At 42.8% G+C, this 23757-nt stretch overlaps 1 protein-coding gene across 1 annotated transcript in view; it reads right to left on the reverse strand.

The window, feature by feature from the left end:
- Positions 1-465: 465 nt before the first annotated feature.
- si:ch211-257p13.3 (kinesin-like protein KIFC3) overlaps positions 466-23757 on the reverse strand; it is a 92619-nt gene continuing 69327 nt past the window's right edge. Inside the window, exons 13-22 of the mRNA XM_060921762.1 lie at positions 21835-21982; positions 21503-21633; positions 15312-15423; positions 15030-15211; positions 12363-12467; positions 9103-9233; positions 8823-8943; positions 8604-8733; positions 5954-6183; positions 466-1598 (exon numbers count right to left, since the gene is read on the reverse strand). Coding sequence (XP_060777745.1) covers positions 1467-1598; positions 5954-6183; positions 8604-8733; positions 8823-8943; positions 9103-9233; positions 12363-12467; positions 15030-15211; positions 15312-15423; positions 21503-21633; positions 21835-21982 — 1422 coding nt within the window. The 3' untranslated portion in view covers positions 466-1466. The remainder of the gene's footprint in view (positions 1599-5953; positions 6184-8603; positions 8734-8822; positions 8944-9102; positions 9234-12362; positions 12468-15029; positions 15212-15311; positions 15424-21502; positions 21634-21834; positions 21983-23757) is intronic.

Here is a 23757-nt window from a genome sequence, read left to right on the forward strand (position 1 = left end):
TCGGTCGCGAACGATCCGGTTCAAAGAGCCGGCTCTTTGAAGTGAACGACGGGAGCCGGCTCTTCGGTGGGAGCCGGGTTGGGGAGCCGAATTAGTTTTTTATCCTTAGGTGCCTCAGAGAGAGAGACTTTCACAAAAAAGTTGCTGTCCGATTGCGTCTTTGTGTTGTCTATTACCATTCAAAGGAAAAAAAAGTAGCATGGTGTACGCCTACTTTTTTTGGTTGGGGGGGTTGATGTCATTCACAGCTGCGAAAATATAAAATTGGTGTAATGCTTAAAGCTGTGGAGCGCAGGGGAGAGGAGTCTGTGAGGCACCTGAGGAGGGGAAAATCAGCTGTGTATTTTATATTGGTAATATAACACAGTTTTGCATTATGTTTGTGAGAAAATAATTTATTAATTGGTAAGTAAGTTTTATTTCTATAGCTAGAACATTGTTACACTGCTATACTTTACAAAGCTTTACAATGGCTACAAAAACTAAAAAATAAAATGGAAAACATCCTATTGATAAAATATAAATAATAATGTAATTAATTAACTAGTTAATTGCAGCAATTAAATCAAAAATAAAATCTCAGGGGCAGCACGGTGGTGTAGTGGTTAGCGCTGTCGCCTCACAGCAAGAAGGTCTGGGTTCGAGCCCCGGGGCCGGCGAGGGCCTTTCTGTGCGGAGTTTGCATGTTCTCCCCGTGTCCGCGTGGGTTTCCTCCGGGTGCTCCGGTTTCCCCCACAGTCCAAAGACATGCAGGTTAGGTTAACTGGTGACTCTAAATTGACCATAGGTGTGAATGTGAGTGTGAATGGTTGTCTGTGTCTATGTGTCAGCCCTGTGATGACCTGGCGACTTGTCCAGGGTATACCCCGCCTTTCGCCCGTAGTCAGCTGGGATAGGCTCCAGCTTGCCTGCAACCCTGTAGAAGGATAAAGCGGCTAGAGATAATGAGATGATGAGATAAAATCTCAGGAGCCGTTTGGGAGCCGAAAGAGCCGGCTCCTTATAGTAAGAAGAGCCAAAAGAGCCGAAATTCCCATCACTAGAAACCGGTAAAAGGAGCGTCCTGCACGCTGTCCCTGTCTGTTGTGGCAGCCCACAGCACAACAAGCAAACACCATGGTTATTTATAGAGTGCTTACTGACAAATTAATCTATTCTAGGTGTCTGTAACACGTTTTTTTTTCAAGCTGGTTCTCCCTCTCTGTCTGCAGCGTTAGTATGTAGCTTGACGTTCAAAATGGCAGACACCGGGGCGTCACGTGACCCTGTGACGTCAGGTGAAATACCTCAATTAACCGTGACTCTTGCGAATACTCAACAGGAAGAAATAGATGCTACTTATGTGGTTTCCTGAACCATAGCCCTTGAAATAAAATAGGAATCTCATTAGATATCTCAGACAAAACAACTTTGGATAAAAAGATTCCCGGACTTCTAGTTGCAGAAGTGTGCAGGTGGAGGTCGCTTTAGGAGTAGTTTTCACAATGCCCTCCACTTTCAGTCTTCCGTGCAGCAGGGCCCAGCTCTACTTTACACACACGCTGCGCAAACTTCAGCGAGCACAGCGTCTCTTCAGCATTCCTCTCCAGTGAGGAAATCTGGATAAAGAGAGAAAAAAAAGTCTAAACAAGAAGTGGTGAGGTTAATTTGCCCTGCGTGTACGTTGGTCTGGTTTGGTACTACATCTCCTTGTGAATCTTCAGACCAGCGGAGCTTTGGGATGTAGAAAATAAGCCCCATTCTGCTTGTATAGGAGTATTCCTTTTTAAACCGTCTACTTCCTGTTTTAAATAACTGCTTAATCTCAAAGCTGTTACTACAAATGATCACCACAAATGAGAATGTACACAGCACAGTTCAGGGTTCAAGTTCAGCATTTATTTCTTAAATGCTGGTGTTTATCCTTTAAAGCTAGACTGCCTTTCAGATTTTTCAATTTAGGTCATAAAAATAATTTTCCCTGACACGCAATTATTCTTGTTTAGTGGACCAAAAGCTACTGAATTTGAATCGCAGACTTCCAATTTTATTAGTGTGCTTGCAAAAGCACACTATTGTTGTTCTTAAGTTTTATTTTTATTATTCCGTTTCACCCGTTTTTTGGATCCACTCCTCTTCCTAGGGCTTTCGAGATAGAGACACCGTTCCAACGCTGAAACGTAGGGCCCGATCTGGAATGGCGTGCTTGTTAAAATGGTTGCACTACCCCTTGTCGTTCGGTATTCCCATTTTTCGGCAAAATTCCGTGCCATTGAAATGAATGGGTAGAACTTTGGAGTGATGATGTCATAAGGAGCTCCTCCACTCTAGTATGCTAGCTGTTAGTATGCTAGCTATAGATAGTTTTCACATGACGTCACAGAGTCGGGGATTCCCTAGTGGCGGCCATCTTGCGGGTCAAGCTTACTGTACGGTGACTGAGCACACATTGTAACGCGCGAGTACAAAGTCTTCAAAAGAACCCAAGCAGGCTATTTAAAGCTAGCAATGGTGCACACCTGTTGTATTCACGGCTGTCGTAATAGGTCAGATGATGAAGTCAAGCGGAGCTTTTATGGAATTCCCACTGTACGGGAGCACGAAGGCGAGCAAACAAAGAAACTCAGCTACAAAGGAGAAATCTATGGCTTGCGAGAATCAACCGTAAGGATTATCAGCCTTCCAAACACAGCAAAGTCTGCTCCGATCATTTTATAAGTGGTAAGTTGTTTAAATAAACAATCAATTGTGTTTAAGTTTGTTTTTGGAAACCAAAACATCATGTGAACAATCTCTGGAGAATGCCTAACTGGAACCGCTGAGTGTACGTTTACATTGTAATGTACACTTAATATCGCTCGTTTGTCACGTTTCTATTTGAAACTTGTCACTTCACTCACGCAAGGGTCATTTTTGAAAAACATTTTAGGTCTATTCTGTATGATTTGATTTGTGTTTGGGATGCAAACAGCACGCCTTTTGGCGGATGCCGCCTGAATCGCACAGATCCGATTTTTTTGGGGGGGGGGGCGTTGGAGTGTCTGATTATAATTTCAAAGTAAATTCTGTATTAAAATTACTAAATAAGCAAATCCGTTACAGTCCATGAAACAGGAAGTATAAGGATGAGAAAAAAACAGTTTAAATCGGAAAGCTGCACACATTTGCGCAGTCCTGCACACCGCTCGGGCTGCGCAAATGTGTGCAGCTTTCTGATTTAAACTATTTTTGTATATATCAGACAGCCTTTAAAGTTTGATGAAGTCAGTTTCAGGCTTTGGCAGTTTCAGGCTTTGGCAGTTTCAGGCTTTGGCAGCCCTGCATAGTCACTTGAAAATGCATCTTTGTCCACTTTGTAGGGGTCAATTCCCCCAATCAAGGCCAGTTTGGCTGCATACCGTTGTCGTGAGATGTCGTCTAATGTATCTATATACTTCTGTTTGCTTGATTTTGCTGACATTGATCTTTATTTTAGAAAACTGGCTATATAACTTCATAAATTCGTCCGAGATAACGTAGCCGGTAGTGGCGATGGTCCGTTTTGTTTGCCCTGCAAGATGGCGGCTGGGGGGCGTTCCCCGGAATGCCATGACGCCAGTCTATTAGCATGCTAGCATGATAGCTGTTCTGCTACAGCTCAGCAAGCACACTTTGCATTTTCTCTGCGGAAATGCAGTCTAGTTAGTTTTTATCCCCCGCTGGCCGAAAGACCTGAAGAGGGATTATGTCGTGGTGATGTCCGTCTGTCTGTCCGGCCCCGGGAAGGGTATTCACCTTCTGAAATCAATTCCTCTCTCAATTTTTGGAGGAATTTCACAGAACTTGGCAGGATTCTTTGTTCTATGTCGGTAATACGCATATTGTAATTTTGTTAAATTCAGTCACATTTTACCAGAGTTACAGCCCTTGATTAACAAAATTATACTTTGATAATTTCATGAGAGTGTGTTTTCCTTCTGAAATCAACTCCTCACAATTTTTGGAGAAATTTCATGAAACTTGGCAAAAAGGCCTTGTTATATGTCATTAGTACGCATTGCTTTCTTCAATTCGGTCGCATTTTACCAGAGTTGTGGCCCTTCATTAACAAGCTTATACTTTGACAATTTCATGAAGGTGTGCTTGCCTTCTGACATCAACTCCTCTCACAATTTTTGGACGAATTTCTCAAAGCTTGGAAAAAGGCCTTGTTGTATGACGGGAATACGCATATTGCGATTTAATTTCATTTGTGAAAACTTTACCAGAGTTTTGACCCTTGATTATATAACTTTTACTTTGACAATTTCATGAGGGTGTGCGTTCTTCTGAAATCAACTCCTCTCACAATCTGCGGTGGAATTTCAACAAACTTGGCAAAAGGCTTTGTTATATGACAGTTATACGCATACTGAAATTTTGTTTAATTTGATCAAATTTTACCAGAGTTATGCCCTTGATTATTAACAAACTTGTACTTTGGCAATTTCATCAAGGTGTGCTTGCTTTCTAAAATCAACTTCCCTCACAATTTTTGGAGGAATTTCATGTAATTTGGCAAAAAGTTGTTTTTTTTTTATCCCCCGCTGGCCGAAAGGCCCGAAAGGGGATTATGTCGTGGCAATGTCTGTCCATCCTCACCTTCTGAAATCAACTCCTCTCACAATTTATGGAGGAATTTCACAAAACTTGACAGGATTCTTTGTTATGTCAGTAATACAGATATTACACTTTCGTTCAATTCAGTCACATTTTACCAGAGTTACAGCCCTTGATTACCAAACTTGTACTTTGACAATTTCATTAAGGTGTATTAAGCGTTTATAGCATAGATATAGTTACCAGCGGAGGATATTGTGCTCTCAGAGCACTCTTGTTTTTAATAGAACAATTAATGAATTTAGGGTCACGCGGGGGCGGCACGGTGGTGTAGTGGTTAGCACTGTCACCTCACAGCAAAAAGGTCCGGGTTCGAGCCCCGTGGCCGGCGAGGGCCTTTCTGTGCAGAGTTTGCATGTTCTCCCCGTGTCCGCGTGGGTTTCCTCCGGGTGCTCCGGTTTCCCCCACAGTCCAAAGACATGCAGGTTAGGTTAACTGGTGACTCTAAATTGACCATAGGTGTGAATGTGAGTGTGAATGGTTGTCTGTGTCTATGTGTCAGCCCTGTGATGACCTGGCGACTTGTCCAGGGTGTACCCCGCCTTTCGCCCGTAGTCAGCTGGGATAGGCTCCAGCTTGCCTGCGACCCTGTAGAACAGGATAAAGCGGCTAGAGATAATGAGATGAGATGAGGGTCACGCGGCTCTAAATTTTTCACTATTTTTTCCTGCTTCACCATGACCCAATACAAGATACTACGTCATGCATCATGTGGTGGGCTTTCCCTGTTCACACAAGGCATTGTGGGATACAAATTTGAAACAGGAGAGAAAAATGGAGGACGTGAGTGTGTGAATGAAACATGAAAGCCCGACTACAGGAATGGAAAGCGAGAAGAAAAGACGTTACTGTATGTTGCGAAGGAAAGGAAACGCAGGACCAAACTAATAAATATCGGCGGTCAGCGAGCACCTCGGTGTGATCAGCTGTTCGTTCAGCGACAGAATGACGGAACTGTCAGTGCACAGTCAAGGTAAACCTGTAGATGGCAGTAATGCAACACTGTGGATGCCAGCTGCTGTAAAACCCAGAAGAAGAAGGTCAACCTGTGCATGCACACACGGACTTCCTCTGTTTGCTTGACTGTGTGAAGTGAGCAATTTCATGCACATTATTTGCTCAGGAATCCCCTCAAATTAAATCACTTCCCAGCCACAGAACGGCCTGGTTTTAAGATATTACAGAAATAAACCTATCACAATGACTAAATTTCACCGATTTTATGAAATCGAAAGGCTGTCTAGCTTTTATTTTAGCCTTCTTACACTCTTAGATGATGGTGTAGTTGTTACTAATGTGGTTCTACTACAGTACTGAATACAGACATGTGCTTTACCTGCACCACCATGGCTGTTTTGTTGCCCTTGCCCAGTGAGTCCTGCAGTAGATATGTGAGGCGCGAGTTCCTGAAGGGGATGTAGGTCTGGCGGCCCCTCAGGGCCTGGATCACGTCCCCCAGTGCCAGCAATGAGCGATTGATGTTCTGGGCCTCCTTCAGCCGCTCGCCCTCCGCCCCTGACTTGGACACACGCTCTGAACCAGCCAGGTCCACCAGATTCAGCTTACCTAGAGCAAGGATGCACACACAATGATTGGACTCAATAGAAAGAAAGTTGTTAATTCTACGGTAGAAAATGATGCACGTATTTAACATAGAAACCTTGTATTTAATCCCAGGCCTAAAGATACCAAAGGCAATCTATAGATTGTTTTTAAATGTGTAATGACGCAAATAAAGGCAACTCTTCAGCTTCTGCTTTTGTTCTAGAAAACAAAATGGTATGCAGGTTCTCTTGTTAAAATTCAAAGAACGAGTTGTGCAAGCAGTACAAGTTTATCTTGTTTGCTAATTCACTTGATATTTTTAGTAGATGACTAGGCTTAGGTTTTCTGAGAAGAACCATTCGAGGATCCTTGGATAAACGGCACATTCTTTTCAGTGTATAATGTGAGTACAGTTGAATAACTGTACTCAGTTGTCATCACGCATATTACAATAAAGCACATACCGTCCTTTGCACAAGTATTCACCCCATAAAGTTTTACACTTTGTAGTGTTGTAATCTGGAATCGAAGTGGATTTAATTGGGATTATATATCATGCATCTATGCAAAGTATCCCATAATATCAAAGTGGGGGAAATAATATATCTCAGAATTATTGAATAATAAACAATGTGAAATTGTGATTGCATAAGTATTCACTCCCCTTGTGTCTGGCACAGCTAGGTACTATCAGAAGTCATGTAATTAGTTGAATGGAGTTGAGCTGTGTGCAATTAAAGTGCCATGTGATCTCAATATGAATACGCCTGTGAAAGAATCTGGCACAACTGGGACTCTGCTTATAGAAGACAAAGTGCAAATTGTAAATAAAAACGTAATGCAATGATGTGGAAGTTTCAAAATTCCATATTTTATTCAGAATAGAACATAGATGACATATCAAATGTTTAAACTGAGAAAATGTATCATTTAAAGAGAAAAATTAGGTGATTTTAAATTTCATGACAACAACACATCTCAAAAAAGTTGGGACAAGGCCATGTTTACCACTGTGAGACATCCCCTTTTCTCTTTACAACAGTCTGTAAACGTCTGGGGACTGAGGAGACAAGTTGCTCAAGTTTAGGGATAGGAATGTTAACCCATTCTTGTCTAATGTAGGATTCTAGTTGCTCAACTGTCTTAGGTCTTTTTTGTCGTATCTTCCGTTTTATGATGCGCCAAATGTTTTCTATGGGTGAAAGATCTGGACTGCAGGCTGGCCAGTTCAGTACCCGGACCCTTCTTCTACGCAGCCATGATGCTGTAATTGATGCAGTATGTGGTTTGGCATTGTCATGTTGGAAAATGCAAGGTCTTCCCTGAAAGAGACGTCGTCTGGATGGGAGCATATGTTGCTCTAGAACCTGGGTATACCTTTCAGCATTGATGGTGTCTTTCCAGATGTGTAAGCTGCCCATGCCACACGCACTAATGCAACCCCATACCATCAGAGATGCAGGCTTCTGAACTGAGCGCTGATAACAACTTGGGTCGTCCTTCTCCTCTTTAGTCCGAATGACACGGCGTCCCTGATTTCCATAAAGAACTTCAAATTTTGATTCGTCTGACCACAGAACAGTTTTCCACTTTGCCACAGTCCATTTTAAATGAGCCTTGGCCCGGAGAAGACGTCTGCGCTTCTGGATCATGTTTAGATATGGCTTCTTCTTTGAACTATAGAGTTTTAGCTGGCGACGGCGGATGGCACGGTGAATTGTGTTCACAGATAATGTTCTCTGGAAATATTCCTGAGCCCATTTTGTAATTTCCAATACAGAAGCATGCCTGTATGTGATGCAGTGCCGTCTAAGGGCCCGAAGATCACGGGCACCCAGTATGGTTTTCCGGCCTTGACCCTTACGCACAGAGATTCTTCCAGATTCTCTGAATCTTTTGATGATATTATGCACTGTAGATGATGATATGTTCAAACTCTTTGCAATTTTACACTGTCGAACTCCTTTCTGATATTGCTCCACTATTTGTCGGCGCAGAATTAGGGGGATTGGTGATCCTCTTCCCATCTTTACTTCTGAGAGCCGCTGCCACTCCAAGATGCTCTTTTTATACCCAGTCATGTTAATGACCTATTGCCAATTGACCTAATGAGTTGCAATTTGGTCCTCCAGCTGTTCCTTTTTTGTACCTTTAACTTTTCCAGCCTCTTATTGCCCCTGTCCCAACTTTTTTGAGATGTGTTGCTGTCATGAAATTTCAAACAAGCCAATATTTGGCGTGAAATTTCAAAATGTCTCGCTTTCGACATTTGATATGTTGTCTATGTTCTATTGTGAATACAATATCAGTTTTTGAGATTTGTAAATTATTGCATTCCGTTTTTATTTACAATTTGTACTTTGTCCCAACTTTTTTGGAATCAGGGTTGTAGAAAAAATATATACGTTAGGCACTGTATATATTTAGACAGTGAAGCTGACCGGTGGTTTTGGTGCCGGTGGCGAGGTCTGTTCCCTGCACTGTGATGGTGAGCAGAGCGTGTGAACGAGAGCTATGCTGGTTCATTTGTGTTCCAAATGTTATCCTGTTTCTCCGTGCTGTTGCCAGAATCTGCAGAAACAAACAGTTACCAAGATAATTCAGAAATGTGTAGCTTATACTTTCAAGTTTTTTGATTGAGACTACACTGAGAGACTCACTTTTTTGATATGCTGAAAGTTTTTGACTTCTTTGATCCTGAGACCAGGCACATGGAGCTGACCTGTGCCATCAGGATTGATTTTGATGTCCAGCTTCTCTCCATCTTTACTCAGCAGATCTCTGAGATTTAAAGGGAAAAAAAAATCAATGTTTCACAAATATAATCTTGACCCCACTAGGTTTGTCTAAACATTACTTGCAAAAAACGATGCACAATTTGCCTCCGTTCCAGCTTTCTCCCCAAATCCATTTTTTGTATTTATAGACAGGAAATGATACCTGAGAACCTCATTGTAGATTTCCACTGAGCTGACAGTGACTGTGTAGGTCCACATGTCTTTCCTTTCCTCAATCTCATTGAAAAGGTGCTTCAGAGCTCGCTGGTTGATGCCTGGGTTCTCCACAGGACCCTGTATAGTATGACATCTTATCATTTATAAGCTCGTATGTCTGTGTGTATAAATGGAAATCCATGCAATCAAAGATCATATACTGTAGATAGGGAAAAAAAAGATGTACAGTAAATACTAAAGACAAAATGTATATGGAAAAATCATGCGATTAAGCATCTTAGGTTACAGTCACACTACAGCTCGCGATGCTTTGTGATGGGTTATCGATGAAAATGAGGCATTTTGGTGGCGATGCGTGCTGATATACACGTGAGCTAAAAGCTGTCATCACACAGCAGGCGAATACTTGACTGTCACGCCTTCATGCATTTGAGCCTGGCACAGCTCGAGCAGCTGCGCTCGCTCACAGAGCACGTTGTGCGCGCTCTGGGGGACCCAGTCATTATGGGAAACACCTGATGCTGATTTGAGCGCAATCAGCACACGCATTTAAGGACGCTGTTGTCACAGAGACTATGTGAAGTATTATCATTATCATCATCACTGTCACGTTTGTTTCTAGCCATGTTTATGACCCTGGTTAAATACTCTGATTTCTGTTTTGCTTTTGGTTTCATTTGTGTTTTGTTTTTGTAAATATCCCGCCTGCTAATAAATACACTTCCTGCACTTAGAGCCATCTACCGCTGCATACCTGACAGAATACTTGCAAAGTCTTCACATCACAACGCGCTCCGAAGGATCCCCAAATGAAAATGCACTGTTTAAGTCTCGGTGAAGGTGAGGCCATGCCGAGCCACTGTGTTAATGAGGCTCCCGCAAGCATCGGGGACATGGATTCGAGACAAATGCATCTCAAAAGGATTGACACAGGTTGCCTGAGCTTCAGGAAGGATTCCCAAACCTATTTGCAAGTATTCGCCGCTTAGTTTGCTGACGAAAACATCGGCACCAAATTCCAATGCATGCATTGAAATTTTTTGTGACCTTTTTGGCCATTCACAAGGTGGAGACACACCAAAAAACAACTCGCCAAGCTTAGAGAACATTCGCCGTGCATCGCATGATTGGTGGCGATGCTACCAATTTTTCATTGCCAAGTATTCGCAAACCCATCGCGAACTGTAGTGTGACCAGGGCCTTAAGTAATAAGTATTACTGACTAATGAATGGATGTACAGGTGAGGGTATACATTTGCATCCCTGTGGATTTTTTTTTTTATTGGAAAATGGACCTTTATTATTTTTAAATAAAACAACAATTCCTAACATAAAGCAAAATCAACAGAAAACTAAGTGTTGCCATGTTGTTCTTAGTGTGGTTTGAAGCAAATAGTCCATGCCTTCTGACAGTGTTATGTCAAAAACAATCTATTAAAGGAAAACTCTGGGATTTTTTTTAAACCTGGGCCCTATTTTCTCATCTCTTTGGGTCCCAATATTTACTAGGGCCAAAAACAATTAAAATCGGTCCAGTATTGAGTTAGAGCGCTATAACTGGCAACCACAAAATGGCTACAGTGGGGCAAAAAAGTATTTAGTCAGCCACCAATTGTGCAAGTTCTCCCACTTAGATGAGAGAGGCCTGTAATTTTCATCATAGGTATACCTCAACTATGAGAGACAGAATGGGGGGAAAGAATCCAGGAAATCACATTGTAGGATTTTTAATGAATTAATTGGTAAATTCCTCGGTAAAATAAGTATTTGTCACCTACAAACAAGCAAGATTTCTGGCTCTCACAGACCTGTAACTTCTTCTTTAAGAGGCTCCTCTGTCCTCCACTCGTTACCTATATTAATGGCACCTGTTTGAACTCGTTATCAGTATAAAAGACACCTGTCCACAACCTCAAACAGTCACACTCCAAACTCCACTATGGCCAAGACCAAAGAGCTGTCAAAGGGCACCAGAAACAAAATTGTAGACCTGAACCAGGCTGGGAAGACTGAATCTGCAATAGGTAAGCAGCTTGGTGTGAAGAAATCAACTGTGGGAGCAATTATTAGAAAATGGAAGACATATAAGACCACTGATAATCTCCCTCGATCTGGGGCTCCACGCAAGATCTCACCCCGTGGGGTCAAAATGATCACAAGAACGGTGAGCAAAAATCCCAGAACCACACAGGGGGACCTAGTGAATGACCTGCAGAGAGCTGGGACCAAAGTAACAAAGGCTACCATCAGTAACACACTACACCGCCAGGGACTCAAATCCTGCAGTGCCAGACGTGTCCCCCTGCTTAAGCCAGTACATGTCCAGGCCCATCTGAAGTGCAAAGGGACCAGGACGACTGATCCGTGTAAAGGAAAGAATGAATGGGGCCATGTATCATGAGATTTTGAGTGAAAACCTCCTTCCATCAGCAAGGGCATTGAAGATGAAACATGGCTGGGTCTTTCAGCATGACAATGATCCCAAACACACCGCCCGGGCAACGAAGGAGTGGCTTCGTAAGAAGCATTTCAAGGTCCTGGAGTGGCCTAGCCAGTCTCCAGATCTCAACCCCATAGAAAATCTTTGGAGGGAGTTGAAAGTCCGTGTTGCCCAGCGACAGCCCCAAAACATCCCTGCTCTAGAGGAGATCTGCATGGAGGAATGGGCCAAAATACCAGCAACAGTGTGTGAAAACCTTGTGAAGACTTACAGAAAACGTTTGACCTCTGTCATTGCCAACAAAGGGTATATAACAAAAGTATTGAGATGAACTTTTGTTATTGACCAAATACTTATTTTCCACCATAATTTGCAAATAAATTCTTTAAAAATCAGACAGTGTGACTTTCTGGATTTTTTTTTCTCATTCTGTCTCTCATAGTTGAAGTGTACCTATGATGAAAATTACAGGCCTCTCTCATCTTTTTAAGTGGGAGAACTTGCACAATTGGTGACTGACTAAATACTTTTTTGCCCCACTGTATACAATGTAATTCCACCCAGCAAACATCTGAGTCAAAGTAAACCACTTGTTTTCACCACTGACAGGCTCATAATGTTATTATTAGTGTCTGAGAACATAGAGATGATCGCTATAGAGATACTTTGGAAGTAGACGTCTTCATAAATTCTACATGACTTTTCCTCTTATAAGATTCACATGAATGGCTACACATGGATCTCAATAATCAATTCATGAGAATGTATCCCTGAATACTGATTCATCATCATTTAGGTCACTGTACCTCCATGGTGTAGGTCTTCCCTGAGCCTGTCTGACCGTAAGCAAAGATGCAGACATGATATCCATCTATGCAGGAGGTGATTAGGGGCTCGATTTCTTGGAACACCTGAGAGTTGGACATTGGACAGATATAGACGTTTCATTGATTATCTGCATGTTTACAGAATGTTACCAGGTTTTACTTTCCTATACATTTGTTTTTTCATAGTTTAGTGTACCCATGTCTCTCATTATTAGTCTCATTGTGTTATCAAGACTTTACACGCCCCTGTGGTCATCCAAAATGAAACCTGATAAGTACTTGTTCCTCTTTTGTTCATGAAAAAAAGGTGTACTTCTTTCTATAGAAATTCTAAACAGTATTGATGGTGTTGCTAGTTCCTCTGTCTCTATTTTTGTTCCTGTATTTATCATCAAGTTCACCCAGTTTTGACCTTTGCCTGTTTTAGTTTAACTAATCTAAAGCACAGTGGCAACAGGACCTCACAGCTCCAGGGTGACTGGTTTGATCCTGAGCTCAGGTCACTTATAGTCTGTGTAAAGTTTAGCTTGTTCTCCCAGTTTTCTGGTTTCTTCCCACCTCCCAAAACCATGTCGTTGGGTGGATTGGCTCGACGAAACAACTCTAAAGCAGTGTAAGTGAGAATGAGTGTGTGCGAGCGCGCATGGTGCCCTGAAATGGAACAAGGTCCTATCAAGTGTGTATTCGTGCCTCATACAAAGTGTTCCTGCAACCCTGAACAGAACCTACCTACTGAATATGAAGTGAACACTGCCTGTGTTCTGTGCCACAGACCTTCACAAATACTTCATGTAAAAGGATAAATAAAGACATTTCACACGTGTCTTACTGTCTCTAGTTCCCATGGGTTACAATAGTATTGTATACTAATCTAATACAAAAGGCTTCTATGCTACTCCATGACCCGAATATCACCATTAAACTTTCTCCTGTGCACATATTTATAAACCAGTGTCCAAAAAAAAAAACAGATAAAAAGATGGACACCAAGCGCTTGATACTGTACAGTATGTGTAGAACAACAAGCAAAAAAGGAACCCTGTCTACTTTTTTTTTTTATTTTTTAACCCCAAATATTATGAACCATTATTTTCAGCTCAAATGATGACCTTAAAATCCCAATTCCATAAATTTGGGACACTGTATAAAATGTAAATAAAAAAACAATATGACAATTTGCAAAATCATGGAAACCATATATTTCATTGAAAATAGTACAAAGACACGTATAAATGTTGAAATTGAGATGTTATTGTTTTTTGAAAAATATATGTTCATTTTGAATTTGATGTCAGCAGCATGTTTCAAAAAAGTTGGGACGGGGAATGTTTCCCACTGTGTTGCATTACCTCTACTTTTAACAACACTCTGTAAACGTTTGGGAACTGAGGAGACCAATTGCTGTAGTTTTGAAAGAGAAATGTTGTCCCATTCTTGCCTGATTATACAATTTCAGTTACTCAACAGTTTGGGGTCTCCTTTGTCATATTTTGCACTTTGTAATGCGCCAAATGTTTTAAATGGGAGACAGGTCTGGACTGCAGCCAGTTTAGCACTCAGACTCTTACTGTGGAGCCTTGCAGATTTAATACTGTATGTGCAGAAAGCAGTTTGGCATTGTCTTGCTGAAAGAAGGAAGGCCTTCCCTGAAAAAGATTTTGTCTGGATGGCAGTATATTGCTCTGAAACGTGTCTATATCATTCAGCATTAATGAGGCCTTCCCAGATGGACAAGCTACCCATGTCATGTGCACTAATGTATCCTCGTACCATCACAGATGCTGGCTTTTGAACTGTGCACTGATAACAAGCCGGAGGATGTGGTGTCCATGATTTCGAAAAAGGATTTCTACTTTTGATTCATTAGACCTCGGGACAATTTTCCACTTCGCCTCAATCCATCGTAAAAGAGCTCGGGCCCAGAGAAGGTGGCGGTGTTTCTGGATCTTGTTTATATCTGGATTTAACTTGCATTTGTGGATGCAGTAATGAACTGTTTTCACAGACGATGGTTTTCTGAAGTGTTCCTGAGCCCATACAGTGATTTCCACTACAGACACGTGTCTGCTTTTAATGCAGCATCTCCTGAGGGCCTGAAGATAACAGGCATCCAGTGTCAGTTTTCAGCCTTGTCTCTTGCATACAGAGATTTCTCCAGATTCTCTGAATCTTTTAATGATATTATGGACCATAGATGATGTGAGCCACAAATTCTTTGCAGTTTTACATTGAGGAACGTTATTCTTAAATTGTTGCACTGTTTGCCCACGCAGTCTTTCACAGAGCAGTGAACCCCTGCCTATCTTTACTTCTGGGATGCTCTTTTTATACCCAATCATGTTATTGAACTGTTGCCAATTAACCAAATTATTTATTTATTTATTTTAAGCATTACACAACGTTTTCAGTCTTTTGTTGCCCCTGTCCCAACTTTTCTGAAACGTGTTGCAGACATCAAACTCAAAATGAACATATATTTTTCAAAAAACAATAAAATTTCTCAGTTTCAACATTTGATACATTGTGTTTATACTATTTTCATGATTTCATGAATTTCCATGATTTGCAAATCGTCATATTCTGTGTTTTTCTTTACGTTTTACACAGTGTCCCAAATTTATGGAATTGGGGTTGTAGAATCCTTACCTCCTCTTGAGTAGCCTGAGGGTGAAAGACTTTGTCCAGCTCAAAGGTCTTTGCTTTGCCCTTACTCAGGACAGTGAGTGTAGATTCATTGTGTGGGTCCGTGGTCACAGCGACAGGCTGGCATTCGTCATGCTGGTCTTCTTTTAGGACTGGTTTCACACGGCACAGGACACGGATGTTGCCTGATGGAAGAGACATACTTTCTTGAATTCGACTCGGATATTTTGGTTGAATGTGTATGCGTACCGAATATTCTTAGATCTTATTAGAAACACAGACTACCTTTCAGCTCTACTAACTGCTCGTGGTATTTCCTGCGAAGGGCAACCTCTTTCCTGTATTTCTCCAGAAGGTCCTTATTGGCCTCGGACATTTCATTTATTGCTGCTGAAATCTGTGAAGTCACCACAAAACAATGTGTAGAGAGAGAAAAGAACACACTGATACTGACTACTGATACTGGGTGTGCACTGGTGAAGCTAAATCTCTAGCTAGCCAAGGAGCCACACTGCTTCACCAACACCCGCGCACACCGTTTATCATTATGTGATCATTCCCAGTCTTTTACTCTGCAAACTACACAACTTTAGCTTATGGGCTAATATTAAGAGCTTTATTCCTCCTGAGTATACTGTATAATCACTTATGTGGTGTATTAAAGCTAAAAGTGAAATGGAATTGGACAACTGCAATTTCAAGTCAAGTCAACTTTGTCAAATATGCTACACATGCTCGACATACAGCACAGATGAAATTTCAGTCCTCTCTGACCCACGGTGCAAACAGGCAATGCAATAAATAAAAATAGAATAGCTGAAATAAACAATATAAACAGTATAAACACTCTAGATAAGAAATAGACATAGACTAAACACACACACACACAAATTGGAGCAAAAGGACATAAAATAAACAGTCAAGGGCACTTGAGGTATAGCAGGTAAACATGAAATAAGCAGTATAAACAATAAACTAATAGCTGTTAAGGTGAGGTAGTGTGGAATAGTGCAAATGAGCGAGGTAAAGTGAAATGTGCAGTCCCTGAGTTCAGTGTGCGAATGAATGGTGTGTGTGTGTGTTGGGGGGGGGGGGGGACTGTGAGGGTGACATGATGTCAGATGCTGAAGGGGGGGCAGGGGGCAGAGGGGGGAGAAGGAGCAGAACAGGGAGGGAGTTGAGCCTCCTGACCGCCTGGTGAAAGAAACTGTCCTTGAGCCTGCTGGTTTTGGCCCGGAGACTCCGCAGTCTCCTCCCCAACGGCAGCAGGCTGAAGAGGCTGTGAGATGGGTGGGTGGGGTCACCTGCAATCCTGATGGCTTTGCGGGTGTGGCGGGAGTTATAGATTTCCATAAGAGAAGGGAGAGAGACACCAATGATCCTCTCAGCTGTTCTCACGATGCGCTGCAGAGTCTTGCAGCAGGACACGGTGCAGGCGCCGTACCACACGGTGATGCAGCTGGTCAGGATGTTCTCGATGGTGCCTCTGTAGAATGTGTGCATGATGGGGGCCGGGGTTCTTGCTCTCCTCAGTTTGCGGAGGAAGTACAGACGCTGTTGGACTTTTTTGGCCAGTGATGCGGTGTTGTTGCTCCAGGACAGGTCTTCAGAGATGTGCACACCCAGAAACTTGGTGCTGCTCACCCTCTCCACTGCAGCACCGTTGATAGTTAGTGGAGCATGCTGGGTGTGCGCGCTCCTGAAGTCCACAACAATCTCCTTCGTCTTCTCCACGTTCAGGCAGAGATTGTTGTCCTTGCACCACATGGCCAAGCGGCTCACCTCACTCCTGTAGATTCTCATATCGCCATTGTTGATGAGACCCACCACAGTCGTGTCATCCGCAAACTTAATGAAGAGGTTGGAGCTGGATGTTGGTGTGCAGTCGTGGGTCAGCAGAGTGAAGAGGAGGGGGCTCAGCACACATCCTTGGGGGGGCCCGTGTTCAATGTGATGGTGCTGGAGGAGTTGCTGCCGACCCGTACAGCTTGTGGTCTCCCTGTCAGGAAGTCCAGCAGCCAGTTGCACAGGGAGGTGTTGAGTCTCAGCTGGTCCAGTTTATGAATGAGCTGCTGAGGGATGATTGTGTTGAATGCTGAGCTAAAGTCTATGAAAAGCATTCTGACGTACGAGTCTTTTGTCACCAGGTGGGTGAGGGCTGAGTGAAGGGCAGAGGAGATGGCGTCATCGGTCGAACGGTTGGACCGATATGCAAACTGGAAAGGGTCCAGGGTGGGGGGGGAGGGCAGACTTGATATGCTGCATGACTAGCCGCTCGAAGCACTTCATGAGGATGGGAGTGAGTGCGACCGGGTGGTAGTCATTGAAGCAGGAGGGAGACTGCTTCTTCGGGACCGGGATGATGGTGGTGGCTTTGAGGCATGTGGGGACAACAGCCTGGCTCAACGAGATGTTGAAGATGTCTGTAAAGACATCTATGAGCTCCTCTGCACAGTCTCTCAGGACACGACCAGGAATATTATCAGGACCCGAGGCTTTCCGTGCATTTGTCGTCCTGAGAGCTCTCCTCACGCTGTCTGGGGACAGCATCAACACCTGGTCGCCAAGAGGTGGTGGGGTCTTCTGTGCCGTGGTGCTGTTGTCTGCCTCAAAGCGAGTGAAGAAGTCGTTCAACTGATTCAGCAGAGAGGTGGAGTTATCACAGGTCTGCGGCAAGGGCTTGTAGTCTGTGATGGTCTGAATCTCCCGCCACAGGTTCCTGGTGTCTCTGCTGTCGTTGAAGTAGACAGCAATGTTCCTGGAATACTGTCTCTTGGCCACCCTGATGCCTCGTGACAGGTTGGCCCTAGCGGTCCTCAGGCCCACCTCGTCCCCAGCTCTGAAGGCGGCGTTCCGAGCCCTCAGGAGCCTGTGGACTTCCCCTGTCAGCCATGGCTTCTGATTGGCCCGAATGGAGATGGTTCTGGTGACTGTAACGTCGTCCATGCACTTCCTCATGTAGGCAGTGACGGTCTCCGTGTACTCCTGGAGATCTGTAGTGTTGTTGTAGGTGGCTGCCTGTCTGAACATGCTGCAGTCAGTGGTGGAAAAACAGTCCTGGAGTGCCTCTGAGGACCCCTCTGGCCACACACGTACCTGCTTTGTAGCCAGTTTGGTGACTTTAACCAGTGGCCTGTGTGCTGGCATTAGCATAACAGTGGAATGATCTGAGGCCCCAATGTGGGGGAGGGGGAGGGCTTTGTAGGCACCTTTATGCATGGTGTAAACATCGTCCAGAGTATTGTTTCCACGTGTGGGAAAGTTGATATGTCCATAGAGTTTTGGAAACACGCTCTTGGGGTTTGCATGGTTGAAATCCCCAGCCAGGATGAGGAAAGCATCTGGGTGGGTTGTCTGCTGCTCACTGATGTGCTGATAGAGTTCATTCAGTGCTTCACTCCTGTTGTTATTGGAGCCGGGAGGGATGTATTGAGGTATTTCACCTGACGTCACAGGGTCACGTGACGCCCCGGTGTCCGCCATTTTGGACGTCAAGCTACATACTAACGCTGCAGACAGAGAGGGAGAACCGGCTTGAAAAATAACGTGTTACAGACACCTAGAATAGATTAATTTGTCAGTAAGCACTCTATAAATAACCATGGTGTTTGCTTGTTGTGCTGTGGGCTGCCACAACAGACAGGGACAGCGTGCAGGACGCTCCTTTTACCGGTTTCTAGTGATGGGAATTTCGGCTCTTTTTCGGGAGCCGGCTCTTTTGGATCTTCTTACTAGTAGGAGCCGGCTCTTTCGGCTCCCAAACTCGGCTCCCACCAAAGAGCCGGCTCTTTGAACCGGATCGTTCGTGACCGACACATCACTACCGGTTTACTACTGACCCAGACAAGAGGGATTGCAGCTGTGAAGAGACAGGATTGGGAGCCAACAGAGTACTCCAGACTTTGCAGTGATCATTTCATTTCAGGTTAGTTTATCAGTTAACGCAATTTTGATAAAATATATAGCAAAAAGTAAATGGGTCAGTGTTTGTTAACCCATCTGAGCAGTGAAACAAGGCAGTGTTAATTTGTCTAGGGTTGCATGTAGCAGACATCAGGCATAAAACACAATAACAGAGGCTAGAAAGAAACGGGACACAGAAATAAACAGGGAAATTAAGTAAAAAGAAAGAGAGGAAAAAAAAAAAGAAAAAAAGAGCGCGGATCTGCAAACACATGAGAAGCCTATCTTACACATATCACTCGGACTCCACACCTCCACACGCATCGCGTCTGAAGTCATAACTCATCAGGGGAAATCGTGTCTGCATTGGCATGTTCAAAAAACAACCTCGCGTCAACAATGATACCACACGCAAGAAAAAAAAAAACAGTCAGGCTACTCAACAACCAACCTGGCAGCAGCAGTCGTTGTCATGTAAACGCAACACTTCGGATATGCAAATGCTTCCCGTTACACACGATTGCTATGTCAATAAACATCATTTTGCCAATATTTTAGAGACCCCCCCAACATTTCCCAAATCATGTTTTCAAAGGATCTCATGTCTGTTTCAGGGGATCTCGGATCCCCCGAGTAACAAGACAGTGTTGTGAACATAGCCTACCTTGTACCGTTTCAAACTGCTGGGGTCATCCTTCATCAAACTGTTGACTTCTGTCGACAACCTTGGCTCCATACCAAGGCTGGGTACAGTGTTTGTGATAAAAGACAGATCCAATTTAACACGAATCACAGCTTGCTTTCTTGTTAAAATGTGCAAAGGTCTCCACCATCTCATACCGCCTTGCACTGAAGGACTTAAGCGTGCCGTCCAAAATGGCTGCGTCACGTGACTTGGTCACGTGGGTGAAATACCTCAATATTGCTACCAGCAATATGGCTGTAAATTCCCTCGGCAGGTAGAATGGCCGGCACTTAATAATTATAAACTCCACCAGTGGTGAGCAGTGTTTGCAGACCACAACAGCATCGTGGCACCAGGCATCACTGATGTAAACACAGGGTCCTCCGCCGCGAGTCTCCCCTCCCGATTAGCGCTCTGTCTGACCTTCTGTCTGAATTTTTCATTGTCTATACTTTTTCTACTTTTTGTTGATCACACTTTAGTGTTTACTTTTGTTCCCCTATTCATCTCACTGTGTCTTGTTTTCTATCAACTGTATACACCTCTGTGTTTGTCCTGAAGTCAAAGCTGAGGCCTCTTGAGCTTGATTACTTTCGTTCTGGAGAGGAAATGTCTTATTTCATCCAAGAGCAATACAAAAAAAAAGGTCTTGCTAGATCCTCTGTCTGCCTGATAACTAATTAACCAACGTTGAATTATACAGTATATGGTCAAGCAGGAAATTCACTTCTATGTTTGAGATTGCTCATTTAAAATTCGTACAAAAGTAAAAGTTCCACTAATATGTTGCACTTTCAGAATAATACAGGGTGTTTCAAAAAAATTGATATTATTTGAGATGTAAATATCCCAGAAACTACATAGTCTAGGCAAATGAAACTGAACAGGCTTAATGTTGAGCAATATAAGATTTATTCCTCAAAATTTGAATGAGAAATTCAAAAGGTATGTGGATTCCATGAACGATTTCACAAATTTTCAATATGTGCGCCGGCTGACACACACACACACACCCTTCCTCTTTGAACTTTTTGTGCTGTGTCCAAATCTGCATTGCAGTTGGTGCATTTTTAGAGAATTCTCTCATAAATGCACGCTGCAGTCTTGTTCGACTGTTCGAGCGTACTCTAACACACAAAACGCCTTTTCTTTTCCAGTGAATGGCATTTCTATGCCTAAAAAGATAAAAACAAAAAACATTAAACATAAAATTTTGACCTGTTTCCACACATGGTGTTAAAATTTGAGGTCAATTGAGCCAGAATTGGCAAAGTTATTAGATTGTGAAATGATATCAAATTTTTTTGAAACACCTTGTATTTTTTTACATGCAAAATAAAATCTCTAATAATATTATCTCCGGCGGCACGGTGGTGTAGTGGTTAGCGCTGTCGCCTCACAGCAAGAAGGTCCTGGGTTCGAGCCCCGGGTCCGGCGAGGGCCTTTCTGTGTGGAGTTTGCATGTTCTCCCTGTGTCCGCGTGGGTTTCCTCCGGGTGCTCCGGTTTCCCCCACAGTCCAAAGACATGCAGGTTAGGTTAACTGGTGACTCTAAATTGACCGTAGGTGTGAGTGTGAATGGTTGTCTGTGTCTATGTGTCAGCCCTGTGATGATCTGGCGACTTGTCCAGGGTGTACCCCGCCTTTCGCCCGTAGTCAGCTGGGATAGGCTCCAGCTTGCCTGCGACCCTGTAGAAGGATAAAGCGGCTAGAGATAATGAGATGAGATATTATCTCCATATTACTGCATGGACAATTTGCAGTAGTGATTTTTCTTCCAATGGGGAAAGAAAAAAAATCTCATGGCAGCAGGAATCAAGACTCATTTATCGATATACGGTAATTTAATCACATTGGTGGCTTTTATGATGCGTATCATTTCTGCTTGCCTGATTCTTGGCTTCTTTGATGGCTGATCCATAAAAGTCAGAAAAATTGCGGACCTGACTGCGCAGACTGGCATAATCTGTCTTCATAGAGCGCAGGGTGGGAGGGAGAGCCTTCAGACGCTGCTGTAGAGCTGATAAACACACACACACACACACACACACACACACACACACAGACAGAGTGAGACTGTAACTCAAACCTAAAATTAAAAACTGCCACTACTGTCATGTTCAAACAGGGTATTGAGATCATATGACACCAACGGAATCCAGTTACAGAGAAAGTTAGTATGAAGTGCTCTGGTATGGTTAAAGTGTTAAACCAGACTCACTCCTGAACTGATCCTGCAGGCTCTGAAACTGCTCCTGTGAACAGTTTGTCGCTGCTTTCACAGCCGCATCTTTTTTTTCCTCCAGATGCTCAATCTCCTTCATCAGCTCTGCCTGCAGTGTCCCGATCTCTCTCTCATAGGCAGCAATCTGTGGGGAAACACACTCCATTACAGTGACTCCACTGCCCTGTGCTGGAGTTCTTTGCATTGATCAAATGTGCAGAGGTGGACAGTAACGAAGTACATTTACTTGAGTACTGTACTTAAGTACACTGAGTATCTGTACTTTACTTGAGTATTTTTTTTAAACTTATGACTTTAACTTCACTACATTTGAAAGACAAATATCATACTTTTCACTCCACTACATTTCTGTCAAGGTCCTCGTTACTCGTTACTATGAAGCAGCTTTGAAAGTGGATGTGTTCTTCTTTTCTTTTCTAAAACGTGATTGGTTTTTTCCCAGGTGACACTGAGACAGCCGATCAGTAATCACTAGGGTCACGTCACATCCATAGACTGGATAAAATCAAGTTCAATTATTTCTGAACAGCATTATTTAACACGATCAGCTGATGGCAGAATGGAAGGAGGGGGTTCTTCTGGAGAATGCACACACTCATGGCCATACCTAGAACCCATGTTTCAGTTTTCTGAAAGGATTAAAGATTCGTTTTGTTTTAAATGTTTGCTGAAAACGAACCACATCACGCCCAACAAAAACTCGCCGTCCAACCTGCGGAAGCATATTGAGGTATGTAAATGTTTTATTCCAAGAGAAAGCTTGTAATGAAGTTGTCTGTGCTTTTAGAGTTAGCGATAACATTGCAAATGTAGCTATGCAGTCTGGTTAGTCAAATATGGATTTGCCCGCCAAGTTGCCGTAGCCTTGTCCACGGCTACCATTAACACGTAACTAGTTAACTGGGACACTGTTAGTTAGCATGTAAAAATGGAGTTACGCTAACATGAATAACGTTAACTTATTTGAAGTCCTTTCAGAAATACGTTTTAGCATAATCTTGCCAAATAAACAGAATGTAGAAATGTTTCTTTTCTACTAGCGTTAGCTACCCAATATGATTTGGAGTTTGAGAAGAGTTTGCTAGGTGGAGCTTCACTGACTAGCTAGCTTAACGTTAAACCACCATGATGGCACAGCATGCGGGACATTCCACCGAATGGGTGCCATTAGCTTGTTGTACCACTCCCAAATTAAACTTAATTTGTTATATCTTTTCAACACTGATTATAATAACACACATATTTAACTATTCAAAATGTGTATTGGCCAACCTCAGGCTACGTTATTTTTTTTTTACAAGGTTTGGAAGTCAAAGATGGCTGCATACTCTTTATATGAGTAACAGGACTGAGTTTTTAGCCTAGGATTAGCTAATACATGGAATTAAGCCACATGGCGTCATCACTAATAGCATGACCACACTTAGCACATTCTAGTGATTTACCAAAAATCTGTATTTTTAAAATAAACAAATATCATCTAAGAAATAATTTAAGTAACAGGACAGTATGTTGACATTGACCTTATCAGTCAAAGTTAAAAAATCATCAAACATACAGAAAAGTAAATGAGAGAACTAACTTTTGGTCTTCCCATGGCCTTCAGAAGACACAACTGATGTAACTTCCTGTTGAGCATGTGATTTATGGAATGTTCCAAATTTGTCAGATGGGGTAATATGTTTGGGTAACAGGACTGAGTGAAAACCCAGGGACATTACTAAAATGTGTATTTTAACTAAGATAATGTGGATTTCTTATGAAAAAAATATATTTAAACCATGGATAGGTTATGAAGTTACACAACAGTGCAAAAGAAATACTGTTTCTGAAGGATTTTAATCATAATATTTCAAAGTTAAGTATAAAGTTAGAGTGCGGGGACAGGTAACACATGCT

This window comes from Neoarius graeffei, chromosome 5 (assembly GCF_027579695.1).
Source record: "Neoarius graeffei isolate fNeoGra1 chromosome 5, fNeoGra1.pri, whole genome shotgun sequence".
NCBI lineage: Eukaryota > Metazoa > Chordata > Actinopteri > Siluriformes > Ariidae > Neoarius > Neoarius graeffei.